This window comes from Cuculus canorus, chromosome 5 (assembly GCF_017976375.1).
Source record: "Cuculus canorus isolate bCucCan1 chromosome 5, bCucCan1.pri, whole genome shotgun sequence".
Lineage (NCBI taxonomy): Eukaryota > Metazoa > Chordata > Aves > Cuculiformes > Cuculidae > Cuculus > Cuculus canorus.
Genome location: NC_071405.1, coordinates 46426136 through 46444276, shown reverse-complemented (window position 1 = coordinate 46444276; position 18141 = coordinate 46426136). Strand labels below are relative to the sequence as shown.

The following is an 18141-nucleotide window of genomic DNA, read 5'->3' as shown; positions in this document are numbered from 1 at the left end:
AAAAAAAGTTTAGAAAAGACCGTAAATCACAGAATCATAGAATCAGAAAGTGGTTTGTGTTGGAAGAACCTTAAAGATCATCTAGTTCCAACATCCCTGACATGGGCAGGGACGCCTTCCACCAGATCAGGTAGCCTAAAGCCCCATCTGACCTGGCCTTGAACACCTCCAAGGATGAGGCTTCCATGATTTCTCTGGGCAACCTGTTTCAGGGCCTCACCACTCTCACAATAAAAAATCTTTTCCTAATATCTAATCTAAATCTACCCTCTTTGAGCTTAAAATTGTTACCCCTCATCCTATCACTACACTCTCTGATAAAGAGGTCCTCCCCGGCTTTCCTAAAGGCCCTCTTTAAAGTACTGAAAGGCTACTATAAGGTCTCCCTGGAGCCTTCTTTTCTCTAGGCTAAACAACTCCAACTCTCTCAACCTATGTTCATATGGGAAGTGCTCCAGCCCTCTGACCATCATTGTGGCCCTCTTCTAGACCCACTGCAACAGATCCATGTCCTTCCTGTGATGGGGGCTTCAGACCTGAACACAGGACTCCAAGTGAGGTCTCACAAAACCAGAACAGAGAGGCAGAATCATCTCCCTCCACCTGCTGATCACACTTCTTATGATGCAGCCCAGTCTGCAGTTGGCTTCCTGGGCTGCAAGCACATGCTGTTGGTTCACATTGAGCTTCTCATCCACCAGCACTCTCATGCCCTTCTCTTCTACTCTTAATCCATTCTCCATCCAGCCTGTATTTGTGATTGGGTTTGCCGCAACACAGGTGCAGGATCTTGCACTTGGCCCTGTTGAACTTCATGAGGTTTACACAGGCCCATATCTCAAGCTTGTCAAGGTCCCTCTGCATGGCATCCCTCCCCTCCAGCATGTCTACCACATCATGCAGTCATCAGCACACTTACTGAGGGTACCTCAAGCCCAAAGAGTTACAAACCGAATTAACTCCAGCTGGAGGCCGGTCACAAGTGGTGTTCCCCACAGCTCAGTGCTGAGTTCAGTCCTGTTCAACATCCTTATCAATGACCTAGATGAAGGCATTGAGTGCACCCTTAGCACGTTTGCAGACGACACTAAGCTGGGGGAACATGTCAATCTGCTGGAGGGTAGGTAGGTTCTCCAAAGGGGTCTGAACAGGCTGGACCAATGGGCTGAGACCAATGGCATGAGGCTTAACAAGGCCAAATGCCGGGTCCAGCACATGGCGCACAATAACTCCCTGCAGTGCTACAGACTAGGGGAAGAGTGGTTAGAAAGCTGCCTGGAGGTGAAGGACCGGGGGGCGTTGATTAACAGCAGACATAAGCTGGCAGTGTGTCCAGGTGGTCAAGAAGGCGGTGAAACAATTCCAGGTAACTAACTCCATGTACATGTATAAAATTTAACATGCACATACTATATGTTCTTAAAAATGACGACTTGTCAATGGTGAAGAGGAAAATATGTGAAAGCTAATCAAATGAAATTTGGGGTTTTTTTGATCATACATAGGTTTACATGGCACAGGGCCCGCTGGCAACAAAACAACTTCAGCTATCTCAAAGCAGGAAAAGGATTCTCGCTCATGAGTTCATTGGGTTCATCGAGAAGGCTTTAAACTACGTTTGAAGGGGAAAGAAGATATAACCAGGCTCACTAGAGATGAGCCTATGGGTGTCATGCCAACTTTGGGGGTCAAATCTATAGCCCAGCTCAAGTGCAACTACACCAATGCACACAGCATGGGCAACAAACAGGAGGAACTGGAAGACAGTGGCAGCAGCATAGACTTGGGCACCATCACAGAAACATGGTGGGATGACTCTCATGACTGGAGTGCTGCAATGGATGTCTATAAGCTCTTCAGAAAGCACAGGCAAGGAAGGAGAGGTGAGAGGCTTTCAACTATGTAGAGCTCAATGACTGTAATGAATTCAACTGGTTATGGGTAAGGATGAGGTGGGGGCCCAATAAGGTAGATATCCTGATGGGAGTCTGTTATAGACCACTCAACCAGGATGAAGAGGTTGATGAAGCATTCTACAAGCGGCTGGCAGAACTCTCACAGTCAGTAGCCCTTGTTCTCATGGGGGACTTCAATTTATCAGACATCTGCTGGAAATACAACACAGCAGGGAGGAAACAGTCTAGGAAGTTCCTGGAGTGTGTGGAAGCTAACCTCCTGACACAGATGGTAAGCAAGTCTACCAGGGGAGGTGCCTCACTTGACCTGCTGTTTACAAAGAGAAAAGGACTGGTGGGAGATGTAGTGGTCAGAAGCTGTCTTTGGCTTAGTGACCATGAAATTACAGAGTTCTCTATTCTTGGTGAAGTCAGGAAGGGGGTCAGCAAAACCACTGCCATGGACTTCTGGAGGGCAGACTTTGGCCTGTTTAGGACACTAGTTGAGAGAGTCCTGAAGGATAACGTTATCAAGGAAGGCTGGATATTCTTAAATAAGGAAGTCTTAAAGAAGCAGAAAGTCTTAGAGGTGCAGGAGCAGGCTGTCCCCATGTACCACAAGATGAACTGCTGGGGAAGACGGCCAGCCTGGCTGAACAGAGAACTTTTGCTCAGGAAAAAATGGAGTTTAACACTTTTGGAAGAAGGGACAGGCCACTCAAGAAGAGCAGAGGGAGCTCATTAGGTCATGTAGAGAGAAAATTAGAAAGGCCCAGCTCAAATTCAATCTGGCCACTGTTGTAAGAGATAACAAAAAAATGTTTTTACAAATACATTGACAACAAAAAGAGAACCAAGGAAAATCTCCATCCTTTATTGGATGCAGGGGGTGAACACTGCTACCAAGTATGAGGAAAAGGATGAGGTGCTTAACCCCTTCTTTCCCTCAGTCTTTAATAGTCAGACCAGGTATCCCCAGGGTATTCAGCCCCCTGAGCTGGAAGACAGGGACAGAGGGCAGAATAAACTCCCCCATAATCCAGGAGGGAGCAGTTAATGACCTGCTCCACTACCTGGACACTCACAAATGGAGCCAGATAGGATCTACCTGAGAATACTTAGGAGAGCTGGCAAAGGAGTTTGCCAAGCCACTGTCCATCATTCTTAGCAGTCCTGGTTAACAGGGGATCTCCCAGACGACTTGAGGCATCCATCTACAAGAAAGGCCAGAAGGAAGATCTGAGGAACTACAGTTCTGTCAGCCTGACCTCAGTACCAGGAAAGATTATGGAGTGGTTCATCTTGAGCGCACTCACCAGGAACGTACAGGACAACCAGGTGATCAGGCCCAGCCACCATGGGTTCATGAAAAGCAGATCCTGCTTAAACAACCTGATCTCCTTCTATGACAGTGACCCACCTAGTGGACGAGAGAAAGGCTGTGGATGTTGTCTGCTTCAACTTTAGTAAAGCTTTGACAGTATCTTCCACAGCTCTCTCTTAAAGAAGCTGGCAGCTCATGGCTTAGACAGGTATACTTTTTGCTGTGTAAAAAACTGTCTTGATGGCCAGCCCCAAAGAGTTGTGGTGAATGGAGCAAAACCCAGACGGCAACCAACAAGTGGAGTTCCCCGGGGCTCAGTGCTGGGGCCAGTCTTGTTTAATATCTTTATCAATGATCTGGATGAGGGGATCAGGTGCTCCCTCCGTAAGTTTGCAGATGATTCCAAGCTAGGTGGTAGAGTTGATCTGCTTGATGGCAGGAAGGCTCTGCAGAGGGATTTAGACAGGCTGGATGGATGGGCAAATATTAACTGTATGAGGTTCAACCAAGCGCCAGGTCTTGCACTTCTGTCACAACAACCCCTCACCTGGGGTAATGTGGCTGGAAAGCTGCCTGTTGGAAAAGGACCCTGGGGTTGCTGGCTTACAGCCACCTGAACATGAGCCAGTGGTGTGCCAACAAGACTGGCCAAGATGGTCAAAAGCACCCTGGCTTGTGTCAGATAGCAAGAGTAGGGAAGTGATCATGGCACTGTACTCAGCACTGGTGAGGCCACACCTTGAATACTGTATTCAGTTTGGGGCACCTCAGTACAAGGAGGACGTTGAGGTGCTTGAGCATGTGCAAAGAAGGTCAGTAAGGAGCAATTTTGTTCGGTATTTTGCAGCAAAGTGTTCCATTATATCTAACAGAACCATATAATGACTATACCAAATGACATGTATGGAGAATAACGTGGCAAGAGAATCATCTGCCTATGAGAGAAGGAACTGAATGGTTGGATGTATCCCTAATGTAAGGGGAAAAAATGATAATGAAATTAATTTAAAATGCACTTAGAGATTCCAAGCCTGATTTGGCCTAAAGATCATTATGAACAAGTTTACTTCTTACAACAGGATTCCAACAGGCCTGGTCTACAGCTTGTCTCTCTCATACCTTTCCAAACAAAACATACAAAATACGTGCCAAATTAATCACTCAACAAGCCCATGAAACCTTTATTTATGACTGATTGTCTGCAGTATAGGAAATTCTGTACACAGTGGTCTCTAAGACTGAAGGCTTCTTACTTTATCTTTGCTACACATACATATGTTAATGAGATTGTCTCCCGTATTTTTCTTTGTACAGTAGTTCTCAATTTCTTCCCCCTAGATTTGCTTCTAGAGATCTTGCAGAACTTAACTTCTTATCCTTGCCATTTATACACATTATCTGTGTTTTCCAGAAGTTGAATCAATAAATATATCTGCTCAGGAATTTTTAGTTGAATGTTTCCCTGGAAAATTCCACTTGGATCTGAAGCACTTAATTCAAAATATCTTGGGCTCAGCAAAACACTTTGCTGAATTAAAAAGAATTCTTTTTTTAAATATATGTTTTCCAAACAAAAGCAGAATCTCCTATACAGTCAACTGCATTAAAAGAAAAAAAAAAAAACAACAGCACAGAATCGTTTTGAGTGAAGATGTTAAAAACAAATTTCTATCAGCAAGGTCCTATATAGATCAGTTTTTCTATACAACATACTTGTAGTTTTATATCACTCTGTTTAAACGCCTATATCACTCTGTTTGAACACCTTGTCTGAGACCACTTCTTCTTCTGTTTTTTGTTAATCTCATTCTTAAATCCCTATTTGAGATTAATACCATTCCTCAAAACAAATGCTACACAGATGTCAGTGCTATGTGATCATATAGTCCACAAAATTACTGATCTAGAAAATTTCCTTTGGACCATGAAAGCACCTCTCTTTGCTTTTACAAACTGCTAAAAAATGGAGCAGCCAACTAGACACGGTCATTTAATCCAGAGCTTGTGGTCTGGTCTATAATCTGTTTACTCAGGCACTCTTCCCATAGTCACCATGTTAATCACCCACTTCAGAAATAATGGAAATAGGCCAAGGACAAAACGTTGGTCAATAAACTTTAGCTAAGGCAGTTATACCAGAAAAAGACTAATAACACAATTCAGTGTTGTGATGTTAAACGAAGCCTCAATAGCAAAACTTCTACAGTAAGCTGAAATTGAATCATAGAATAGTTTGGGTTGGTAAGGACCTTAAAGATCATCCAGTTCCAACCCCCTGCAATGGCTGGGACACGTCCCACTTGATCAGTCTGCCGCAGGCCCCATCCAGTCTGGCCTTGAACACCTCCAGGGAAGGGGCATCCACAACTTCCCTGGGCAATCTGTTCCCCTGCCTTATGACTCTCATCGTGAAGAAATTCCTCCTTATGTCTAGTCTAAATCTGCCTCTCTCCAGTTTATACCCATTGCCCCTAGTCCTATCACTACAAGCCTTTGTAAACAGTCCTTCCCCAGCTTTCTTGTACATCCCTTTCAGGTACTGGAAGATCGCTATGAGGTCTCCTCAGAGCCTTCTCTTCTCTAGGCTGAACAAGCCCAACTCTCTCAGCCTGTCCTCATATGGAAGGTGCTCCAGCCCTCTGATCATCCTTGTAGCCCTCCCCTGGACCTGTTCCAACAGCTCCATATCCTTCTTATGTTGAGGATTCAACATACTGGACACAATACTCCAGATGAGGTCTCACAAGAAAGGAATAGAGGGGCAGAATCATGTCCCTCAACCTGCTGGCCACGCTTCTTTTGATGCAGCCCAGGACATGTTTGGCCTTCTGGGCTGCGAGCACACATTGCTGGCTCATGTCGAGCTTCTCGCTAACTAGCGCCCTAAAGTTCTTCTCTGCAGGACTGCTCTCAATCACATCACTACCTTGTGCACATTCTCCTCTCCCACCCATACTACCCAACCTTTATTCAACTCCAGAGTCTGCTGTATTTCAGTGCTGCTGAGTGTAAGCCATAAGCTGATGCCACAGTTTAGCCACAGCTTGACTGGCAGCTAAAATGAGCAGCTGGGCTCCCAATTCCCTTCCCACCATCCCAGGGAAAACTAAAACTAGAGTAGTTTTAAGGAAGCAATAAAAACAATGAAGAAAATATTACTAATAGGAAATACTATTAATAAGAAAATAATAAAACATATACAAATATATCAAACTGCATGTCCCCCACTCCGCCCTCCCTGCCTCGATGTTTATGTCAGCACAAATGCTGCAGAGCAGACACAAGGAAAAGGCAGGAAGGCACTGGACTCAGTAACTAGGCTCAAGAGCACACGTATCCAGGGTAAGGGGCAAAACCACAGACCAGGTCCTCATTGGACGTTGGCTACTGAAGAAGAGAGCTTCAGCCTTGTGATCTCTCAGTTCATATACTCAGTATGACGTATATGGGATGGAATACTCTGTTGGTCAGGTTTGGGTCACCCGTCCTGTCTGCCCTTCCTCACAGGTGTGGCTCTTTTTCACCTCTTTCACTTATGGCATTTCAGCAGCTTGATGATAGCCTTTGTTTCTATAGGAATAAGTATAAGCAATGGCCTCTGCATACCAGTACCTCGTGCAATCATTTCTAGAGGAAAATATTGTCTGAAAAACATACAGTTAGCTTTCAGAAAATGAAGTTATTTAGATGAGGCTTAGCTAAAGTCAGAAAACTGATTCTACTTTAGCTCAAACTAGAACAGCTGGTATTTGAAATCACCTCCAGTAAAAAAAAAAATATGTCACATCTGACAGCCTTTCAATGCCAATTCCTTTAATGGATGAGGTCACTATTTTTAACTCTGTGCTGAAGGCTTTTTGTAGCAGTTTATGTTTTAATTATTAGGAGTTACACCACATCAATTTTCATCAACTTAAAAAGCTTAGTGGAGACAGGAATATTTAATTCTCTGCATAATTGAAGTAACCCAAAAGACAGAAAAATCTCCAACATCCCCATATTTATTCATTCATGTAATTCAGGACATTTAAGTCTTATAATGATAGGGAAAGAGTTTATAGATTGATTTGTGAGCTGCTAAAAGTTCTTATTTGCATTACTGAAATAACTAGGTAAAAGGCAGCTTCAGGACTAGGTTTGTGCGGGCCAGGAACTGACTCATTACCAAATATAAGCCAGAGAAGCCATAGTGCTATTCTAAATTCCACCATTTTGGTCTTATGGAGCAATTACTCCAGCCTACCCAGCCTGAGCCAATACAGAATTCACACTGCTCAAGGGTGAATTCCCTACAAAGGAAATTTATGGCTGTTACTTATGCCTTGCTTCACCTGGGAAAAAAAACAAAGTAGCTGAGCACTGGGACCTAAAAATATTAAAGGTCACTGATCTATACAAAAATCCTGTTGACTTTACGGGCACATATAGACCTCTTTAGCCATCATGAATGCCTAAGCAAATCAGTGTAGAAACATATAAAAAGGATGGAAATGCTTCCTTTCTGGCTGAAGGGCACACAAACAAGTTTGGGCAAGCACCATCTTCCCACTTCTGTGTTTTTATAAGGACATGTAGGAGGTATGGTGAAAGGCAACCTCAGGCTCCAAGGCACTTTGGCAGAACAAACAAAAACATCTTGATGATGTCATTTATTGGCAACATACATAAAAACACTAAATAAGAATACAATGAAGAGCTAGATATATTTGCTAAAAATGTAATTTCAACAGGACTGCACAGAATGCCTTTCACTCAGTCTTCAGCTCCTACTGACTTGATATTTGCCCAGGTTTTCTTCTCTCCAGACAATTCTATAATGGCCATCAGCTCAGCTTCAGAGAACTTAAGGGCCAGTGCCACATTGTCATAATCAAATTCTTCATCAAGTGAAAATAGTTGAACATCATACCCTAGTAGCTGTAATGAGGAAAAACAGATACATAAATAATATTGCTGCGAGTGGTGATAAGGAAGCTCAAAATATAAACTTATAATTAATATTTAACTAAACTATTTCTTCTGACTCTAGTACTATCAGCTGATTAAGATCTTTTTAAGTAAAAGAATAAATTCAATTATTCAATTTGACCTGATTTCAGCCATTTAATGTGCCCCATTTGTACCGCACTGTATATGAATATCATTAGCTAATTTTGCTCAAGGCAAGGAATCTAAAAAAACTCCCTTGCACACATTTGTTACATTCCTGCCACTTATAGTGGCAGGGTTATGGTAAATTTCAAAGACAATGGCAGTTATGGTAAATTTCATGGCAGTTATGGTAAATTTCAAAGACAATTCCATATCCTAAAAATTTGTGTTGATATCACATAAAGCTTCGGTGTACATGAGTATGATACTAATGTAACAAGCTTCCCAGAATACAGTTTCAGCAAAGGAAATTCCTGGAATGAGCAAAATGACAACATAATAAATTTTAAGATTCTAATAATTTCTTTTCACTATTTCAGAGATATGGATTTGACTAGTTTGGATTTCCTCCATGCTGAACATAAAGTCTTACTGCATTTGCCAATATTTGCTATGTTGACATAGCATATATCATTTCTGTATTGCTTCTCATTCAAGTATCTTAGAATAAAAGCTCTGCCTATAAAAGAAAATCATGAAAACAACTAACTATAGCAGGCTGCATGCTGATAAGGGACTGCAGGAGGTCATGACACAAAAGGTTTATGGTAAGCAGTTACATAAAATTCATTCCAGAGCTATACAGGAGCTACCCTCACCATGTTTCCTCACTGCCCAAACTGTACAGGAATGCTCCCTGTCCTTTCAGAATACAAAATGTCTAGAAATTTCAACCATGACAAACAGCACAAGGGCTTAAAATAATATATTCTTAAATACATCAGACTTCTGATGAATCCTCAATGAAGCCAATGACTACTGATGTATTTGAAGTTAAGAATACTCATTTGTTTTGCTGAAAAGGAGGAAGAACACTCAGCATCTTATGGTCACTGCTCAGTTTAGAAGGCACAATATCCCACACAATTTCTGGTAACTTTTTGTAAGAAGCTGTATTTACACAGCTAATGCCATCTAATAAGTCAGAGAAGCAGTAGCTGGATTCATCTCCAGTGTCCGGGCACCTGACAGACATCACAGCAAGTACCTTGCAAGTATCTACATTTTTTATTAACAAACTGTAATACTGCCTGATTGATCAGGAAATATTTTTTGTGATTTTGTATAAAATTATCTGTATTGCTTAATGCCCTAGAGACCTGGCTTACACTGGCTTCAATAGATGCTGGAGCACATAACTCGTCCTAGATGCAGCACTGTAGAATATGGGCATTTATAAATGAGAAAAACAAATGTTGTAGATAGATTTGGTCTAGAAAATAGTATTCATTCTGCACGCAAACATTATTTGCTTATGTCCACAGACCATCCAAGGTAAACCATCATTAACTTTTATAAACAGCACATTCAAGAAATGCTTATATGAGACAAAGCCTGCACACAAGCTCTCTGCCCCATTAAGGATGAGGTCAACTCCTTGCCCTCCTCACCATATTCCTGTCTAGGTTCATCTTATAACAGGCAAAGCCTCCTAGAATTCCATGCCAGAAAGAGTACCAGCAACTGGGTAACAAGTGGTGCCAGGAACTGGGGTTCATTACTGTCTGTCCTTCCTTTGCAGAAATACATAACATCTTCAAACATGATGCAAGGTACAAATCTTTTTCAGTCAGTTTGGTGGTAGCAGTATTTGTTACCCTATCTAGAGCTAATCAAGCTAAAAAGAGTTTAAATTACAGCAAGCCTTCACAAAGATTCTAAAAAAACAAATCTATTCTTTCTTTGCCAACACAGTTATGGAAAGGATACATACATTCACTATGATGCTGTGTTTAGCTTCACGTCATTCCAGGAATACTCTATCCGTGTACAGAGATATAATGGAAAACTTTCCTTTAAAAAATCTTGACTCCAAACTGCTAACTGATGCGAAAGTAGAATATACCTAATTTCACCGTTAAGAATTTTTCTGTTACCCACTCATTGCACATTGGAAAAGTACATTCACTCTGCATGTTTATCAGCATGCTTCATCTCTCAAATGAGTACTTAAAGCACTCCGGATTTTTTTTTTTACTTCTTCTCTCAAGAAGCCATTCACTTAAACTGGAGCGGTAAACTCCATGCAGACAAGCTATCTAAATTTTTTATACTGCAAACTGCAATTTTGATCTATTTCAAAAGGAAGACATTTTGCAACAGACAGAACACTGAATACTCTAAGCCAATCAAGTTAATATCTTGCTACTTTTGCCTAAGCTGCTGAGAATTATATGTGAATTTCAGGTGTCTAACATCTAATTGAAATCTTTTTGAGAGCTTTATTATAAATCTGCCAGTTTGCTTAAGATTGCTCCTGAGATTTACTCTCTGAATAAAAAGTAACTTTCATTTACAGTTCCTGTATGTCCAAATTAAAAGGGAAAAAAATTAATCTTCATATTAATAACGGAAGTATTTTGCTAGAGGCTATTTTACAAAGCAACGTTGTAAATAAAATACCTTAAAGCTGACTTTCAAAAGTCTATCAATAATTGGCAACTCAGTTTTTTTGTATTAATCTGTGTGGAGTTACAGTTACCTTAATAGCCTGCCTCTGCCCTTCTAAAACTTTTATTTCTCTGTAATTAGGGCACTCTTATTATTCACTTGCACATACACTCACCAATTATTTAATTATATTCAAAGGAAAAAGATTAAGGTAGTCAATTAGCCAAAAAAAGACAAAGTCTGAGAGTCAGTCTTTAACAATTAGCCAAGTCATACACCAGGTCTTAGCAGAGCTTCTTTTTTCAAACCTTTTTTCAAATCTTTTTTCAAACCTTCCTTAGCAATACATCCAGAGACATAAATTTTCCACTTAAGTCCCTCACAAATATGTCCATAGCACAGACACTTGACACCCTATATGGCACTACTAAGCTTGTTTATTTCTCATTGGGAATGGGTTTCCACCCTCTATGAAAACCAACTAAGCAGATACATTCTGTTGTCCTTCCCTAAAAGATTTGGTTTGATGGACACAGAACACTTTCATTTCAAAGTAGGGATGTCTCCAAGAGGGCAGCTTTGACCTGTTTAGGAGCTTGACAGACAGATTTCCTTGGGAGGCAGCCCTGAAGAGCAAAGGAATTCAGGAAGGCTGGATGTTCTTCAAGACTTCACTCTTAAAGGCACAGGAACAGGCCATCCCTATGTGCTGACAGTCAGGACAGCAGGGAAGACCAGCCTGGCTGAATAGGGAGCTTTGACTGGAACTCAGAAAATAGATGACCTTTGGAAGAAGGGGCAGGCAATTGAGCAGGACTACGAGGGTGTCATGAAGTTGTGCAGGGAGAAAATTAGAAGGCCCAAAGTCCAACGAGAACTTAATCTCACTGATACCATAAACGACAATCCAGCGACAATTTCGGCGACATCCAGCAGCAGGACGGTGAGTACTGCGGTGAGGTGGCCATCTGAGGTGGTGGGGCACTTCCCTGTGACGGGAAAAGCCTAGGAAAACCTAAACGGGACCGGGGCGGGCGGCGCTCGGCTCCTGACACGTGGCAGCGGACGGTCCCGCGCGGTACCTGACGGGAGGGGGTGGTCTCGTCGGCTACCGCGGGAGATTTAAACGGTCTCTTGGGACCACGTCCACTGGGAGCGCGGCGAAGAGAAGCGAGGCAAAGAGGTGCGGAGCACGTTATTACAAAGGGGCAGTTTGAGCGGCAGTTTGAGCGGTCAGGGCGAGCAGGAAGGGCTCAGGGAGAGGCTGGTGGCTCACCATGGTGGCTACCAGGCAGAAGATTAAAACTGCTCCGGGTGCTGCAGCGAGCAGGATGGATACTGCCACCCAGACAGAGCCTCAGTGGGTCCATGCAGCCACGCAGACCCTGGGCTGTAGGCAGTGCCCCCCTCCCACACCAGCCCGTGCCTCTGATACCGGCTATGCTTGTGGGAGCTGTGCACGAGTCGCAGAACTCCTTCACATGGTGGCAGAGCTGAGGGAGGAGGTGAACAGGTTAAGGACTATCAGGGAATGTGAGAGGGACATAGATCTTTGGAGCAGTGCCCTCGCACAAACCCAGCAGGCTGCTGGAGCCAATGCGGCGGAGCAGCTTGATCCTATAATCTGTGAGGCAGGGGGAACAAGAGATGGGGGATGGCAGCAAGTTCCTGTCTGGCGCAGGAAACCTGCTTCCCCCCACCCAGACAATTAACCCCCAGATAGCCCTCAGAAATCAATATGAAACGCTGCAGGAGGAACCTATCCCCCAGGAAGAAGCAGAGGAAGAAGGAGATGGTCCCCACAGCCTGGAAACATTCCCTAGGCTCCAGCATCCTCGGAGGGCCCTAAAAACATCCTCTGTCAAGAAAAAGAGGAGAGTGATCGTCTTAGGGGACTCCCTTCTTAAAGGAATGGAGGGTCCCATCTGCAGACCGGACCCGCTCCACAGGGAGGTCTGCTGCTTGCCGGGGGCATCAGTGAGGGATATCAATAGAAAACTCCCTTCCTTGGTGAAGGAAACGGATTACTATCCCCTGTTAGTATTTCAAGTAGGTAATGATGACTTACAGCGCAGAAAGCTGAAAGCCATCAAAAGAGACTTCAGGGCTTTAGGGAAGATGATTGAGGGCTCTGGAGCGCAAGTGGTGTTTAGCTCTATCCCAATACTAAGGAATATGGAACAGGAAGTCAGGAACATACAGATGATTAATGCCTGGCTCCGAGCCTGGTGTGAGGAGAGAGGCTTTGGCTTCTTTGATCATGAGGTGACCCACCCACCCCCAGGTTTTCTTACTAGGGATGGGTCATACTTCTCTCCAAGGGGGACTAAAGTTATCTCTAAAAATCTAGTTAGGCTCTTAAATAGAGCTTTAAACTAGATGTGAAGGGGGAAGGGGAGGAGACCAGGCTAGTTGAGAATGAGCCTGGAAGTGGGACACTGGCGGCTGAGAAATGGTGTGCTGGAGAGGACCACCAGTACACCACAACAGGGCAAGTGAGGGCGAGTACAAGTGGGGACAGTAAGGATGAAACTGGGTCTGTGGAATTAGTTATTCCAAGGACCAGTCAATCGAGAATGAACTCTCTTCCCTTTATGAGGGCTGAAGGTTCATCAGCCCAGCTGAAGTGCATTTACACCAATGCACGCAGCATGGGCAATAAGAAGGATGAGCTGGAAGCTGTTGTAGGGCAAGGTGACTATGATGTCATTGCCATCACAGAAACGTGGTGGGATGACTCACATAACTGGAGTACAGCTATGTTGGGATATAAACTCTTCAGGCGGGACAGGAAGGGTAGGAAAGGAGGCGGGGTAGCCCTCTATGTCAAAGAGTGCTTTGATACTCTTGAACTGGATTACGGTGAGGACGGGATCGAGTGCCTATGGGTTAAAATCAGAGGAGCCCACAGAAGGGGGACTTTGTGATAGGAGTCTGTTACAGACCACCCAGCCAAGAAGAAGCTGCTGATGAGCTCTTCTATAAACAGCTGGGGACAGTCTCTAAATCTCTGCCTCTTGTCCTTGTGGGAGACTTTAACTTTCCGGATGTCTGCTGGGAGTACAATACAGCAGAAAGGAAACAGTCTAGGAGGTTCCTGGAGTGCATCGAAGACAACTTCCTTGCACAACTGGTTAGCGAACCAACAAGGGAGGGTGCCTTCCTAGACCTGCTGTTTGTGAATAGAGAAGGTCTTGTTTGGGATTTGACGGTTGGAGGACGCCTGGGATTAAGCGATCATGAGATGATAGGGTTTTCAGTTCTAGGTGGGATTAAGAAGGGGGTTAGCAAAACAGTCACATTAAACTTCCAGAGGGCAGACTTTGGCCTGTTCAGAAGGTTGATTAGCAAAGTCCCGTGGGAAACAGTCCTTCAGGGCAAGGGAGCCCATGAGGGTTGGGCGCTCTTGAAAAATGAAATCCTAGCAGCTCAAGAGCAGGCCATCCCTGTGTTCCGGAAAAGGAGCCGGCGGGGGGAAAAGCCAGCTTGGTGGAGCAGGGAGATCTCAAGATGCGTCAATAATAAGAAGCTCTATGTGCTTTGGAAGAAAGGCATCTTGGGTGGACTACAGGGACGAAGTGAGATCGTGCAGGGAAAAAATCAGGAGGGCCAAGGCCCAACTAGAATTAAAACTCGCTAAGTCTGTGAAAGACAACAAAAAGTCTTTCTACAAGTACATTAACAGGAAAAGGAGGACGAGGGAGAATATCCAGTCTCTATTGGATGCAGAAGGAATAACAGTGACAGGGGATAAGGACAAGGCTGAGGTACTTAATGCCTTCTTCGCCTCAGTCTTTAATAGCAAAGAAAGTTGTTCCTTCTGTTTACAAATCCAAGAGTTAGAGGGGCAGATTGAGGCTCCCGTGATCCAAGAGGAGGCAGTTAGAGACTTGCTTGCCCAGCTAGACGCCCACAAGTCTATGGGGCTGGATGGGATCCACCCAAGAGTATTGAAGGAGCTGGCGGATGTCCTTTCCAAACCCCTATCCATCATCTTCCAGAGGTCCTGGCTGATTGGGGAAGTTCCACTAGACTGGAGGCTGGCTGATGTTGTGCCCATATATAAGAAGGGTTGCAGAGAGGATCCGGGGAACTACAGGCCTGTCAGTCTCACCTCAGTGCCAGGGAAAGTCATGGAACAGGTAATCTCGAGTGCTATCATGAAGCACATGCAAGAGAACCGGGTGATCAGGCCCAGTCAACATGGGTTTACAAAAGGCAGATCTTGCCAAACTAACCTGATCACCTTCTATGACAAAATCACTCGACTACTGGATGGGGGAAAGGCTGTGGATGTAGTCTTCTTGGACTTCAGTAAAGCCTTTGACACAGTTTCTCACAGCATTCTGCTTCAGAAACTGTCAGCCTCTGGCCTGGGCAGGCGTACACTCTCCTGGGTTGAAAACCGGTTGGATGGCCGGGCCCAGAGAGTGGTGGTCAATGGAGTTAACTCCAGCTGGAGGCCAGTCACAAGTGGAGTTCCTCAGGGCTCAGTACTGGGTCCAGCTCTGTTCAATGTCTTTATCAATGACCTGGATGAAGGCATTGAGTGCACCCTCAGCAAGTTTGCGGATGACACTAAGCTGGGAGGAAGTGTCGATCTGCTGGAGGGTAGGGAGGCTCTGCAAAGGGATCTGAACAGGCTGGACTGCTGGGCCGAGACCAATGGGATGGGGTTTAACAAGGCCAAATGCCGGGTCCTGCACTTGGGGCACAACAACCCTATGCAGCGCTACAGACTGGGGGAAGAATGGCTGGAGAGCTGCACGGAAGAAAAGGACCTGGGGGTGCTGGTTGACAGCAGACTGAACATGAGCCAGCAGTGTGCCCAGGTGGCCAAGAAGGCCAACGGCATCTTGGCTTGTATCAGAAATGGGGTCACCAGCAGGTCCAGGGAGGTTATTCTCCCTCTGTACTCAGCACTGGTGAGACCGCACCTCGAATACTGTGTTCAGTTCTGGACCCCTCACCACAAGAAGGATGTTGAGGCTCTGGAGCGTGTCCAGAGAAGAGCAACAAAGCTGGTGAGGGGGCTGGAGAACAAGTCTTACAAGGAGCGGCTGAGAGAGCTTGGGTTGTTTAGCCTGGAGAAGAGGAGGCTGAGGGGAGACCTTATTACGCTCTACAACTACCTGAAAGGAGGTTGTGGAGAGGAGGGAGCTGGCCTCTTCTCCCAAGTGACAGAGGACAGGACAAGAGGGAATGGCCTGAAGCTCCGTCAGGGGAGGTTCAAGTTGGATATCAGAAAAAAGTTCTTCACAGTAAGAGTCATTGGGTACTGGAACAGGCTGCCCAGGGAGGTGGTCGAGTCACCTTCCCTGGAGGTGTTTAAGGAACGGGTGGATGAAGTGCTTAGGGACATGGTTTAGGGAGTGTTAGGAATGGTTGGACTCGATGATCCAATGGGTCCTTTCCAACCTTGTGATTCTGTGACAACAAAAAATGTTTCTGTGAGTAAATTAACTACAAAAGGAGGACTAAGGAGAATTTCCATCCTTTATAAGATGCAGAGGAAGACATAGTAACAAAGGATGAGGAAAAGCCTGAGGTACTAAATGCCTTCTTTGCCTCAGTCTTTAATAGTAAGAACAGCTATTCTCAGGGTACCCAGCCCCCTGAGCTAGAAGGCAGGATGAAGACCCCATAATCCAAGGGAAAACGGTTAGTGATCTGCTATAACACTTAGACACACACAGGTCTATGGAGCCAAGGGTACTGAGGGAGCTGGCAGAACTGCTCACCAAGCCACTTTCATAGAACCATAGAATCACTAGGTTGGAAGGGACCCACTGGGTCATCGAGTCCAACCATTCTTAACACTCTCTAAACCATGCCCCTCAGCACCTCATCCACTCGTCCCTTAAACACCTCCAGGGAAGGTGACTCAACCACCTCCCTGGGCAGCCTATTCCAGTGCCCAATGACCCTTCCTGTGAAAAATTTTTTCCTGATGTCCAGCCTGAACCTATTGAGGCTATTCCCTCAGCCTCCTCTTCTCCCGGTTAAACAATCCCAGCTCTCCCAGCCGCTCCTCATAAGACTTGTTCTCCAGCCCCCTCACCAGCTTCATTGCTCTTCTCTGGACATGCTCTAGAGTCTCAGTATCCTTCTTGTGGTGAGGGGCACTTTCAATCATTTATCAGCATTTATCATTTATCTGGCTAATTGTGGAGGTCCCAGTCAACTGGATGTTATCAAATGTGATGCTCATCTACAAGAAGGGCCAGAAGAAGAATCCTGGGAACTACAGGCCTATCAGCCCAACTGCGGTACAGATCATCTTGAGTGTTGTCATGCAGTATGTACAGGACAACTAGGTGATCAAACCCTGTCAGCACAAGTTTAGCAAAGGCAGGTCCAGCTTGACTAACCTGATCTCTTTCTATGAAAAGGTGACCCACTTAGCAGATGAGAAAGGCTGTGGATGTTATCCACCTAGACTTTAGTAAAGCTTTTGACACAGGCTCCCACAGCATTCACCTGGAGAAACTGGCTGCTCATGGCTTGGATGTGCATACTCTTCACTTGGTAAAAAAATGGTTGGGTGGCCAAGCCCAAAGAGTTATGGTGAATGGAGTAAAATCCAATTGGTTGCCAGTCACAAGCAGTGTTCCCCAGGGCTCAGCAGTGGGGCCATTTCTGTTTAATATCTATATCAATTATCTGGATGAGGGGATCAAGTGCACCTTCAGTAAGTTTGCAAGCAACACCAAGTTGGGTGACAGTATCTGTTTGAGGGCAGGAAGGCTTTGCAGAGGGATCTGGACAGACTGAACTGATAGGATGAGACCAACTGTACGGAGTTCAACAAGACTGAGTGCTGGGTCCTGCACTTCAGTCACTACAGCTCCATGATATGCTACAGACTTGGGGAAGAGTGGCTGGAAATCTGCCTGGTGGAGAAGAACCTGGGGATGCTGAATATGAGCTGGTGGTGTGCCCAGGTGGCTAAAACAGCCAATAGCATCCTGGCTTGTGACCAGCAGGAAATGAGAAATCATCATCCCCTTTTCCTTGGAACTAGTGAGTGAATACACACCTCGAATACAGTGTTCAGTTTGGGGCTCCTCACTACAAGAAAGTCATTGTGCAAAGAAGAGCAAGGAAGCTGTTGAAGGCTCTAGAGAACAAGTCATAGGAGACTAGGCTGAAGGAACTGTTTAGTCTGGAGAAAAGAAGGCTGAGGGGAGACCTGAAAGGAGTTAGTGACGTGGGTGTCAGTCTCTTTTCTCAAGTAGCAAGTGATAGGACAAGAGGAAACAGCCTCATACTGGGTGAGGGGAGGTTTAAATTGGATGTTAGGAAAAAATTCGCCACTGAAAGGGTTGTCAAACATCGGAATGGCTACCCACAGATGTGGTTGAGTCACCATCCTTGGAA

At 44.9% G+C, this 18141-nt stretch overlaps 1 protein-coding gene across 1 annotated transcript in view; it reads right to left on the bottom strand.

Annotated features, from left to right (window-relative positions):
• Positions 1 to 7967: 7967 nt before the first annotated feature.
• The window catches only part of IFTAP (intraflagellar transport associated protein), a 50416-nt gene continuing 40242 nt past the window's right edge, over positions 7968 to 18141 (bottom strand). Inside the window, 2 exon segments of the mRNA XM_054068846.1 lie at positions 7968 to 8006; positions 8008 to 8136. Coding sequence (XP_053924821.1) covers positions 7968 to 8006; positions 8008 to 8136 — 168 coding nt within the window.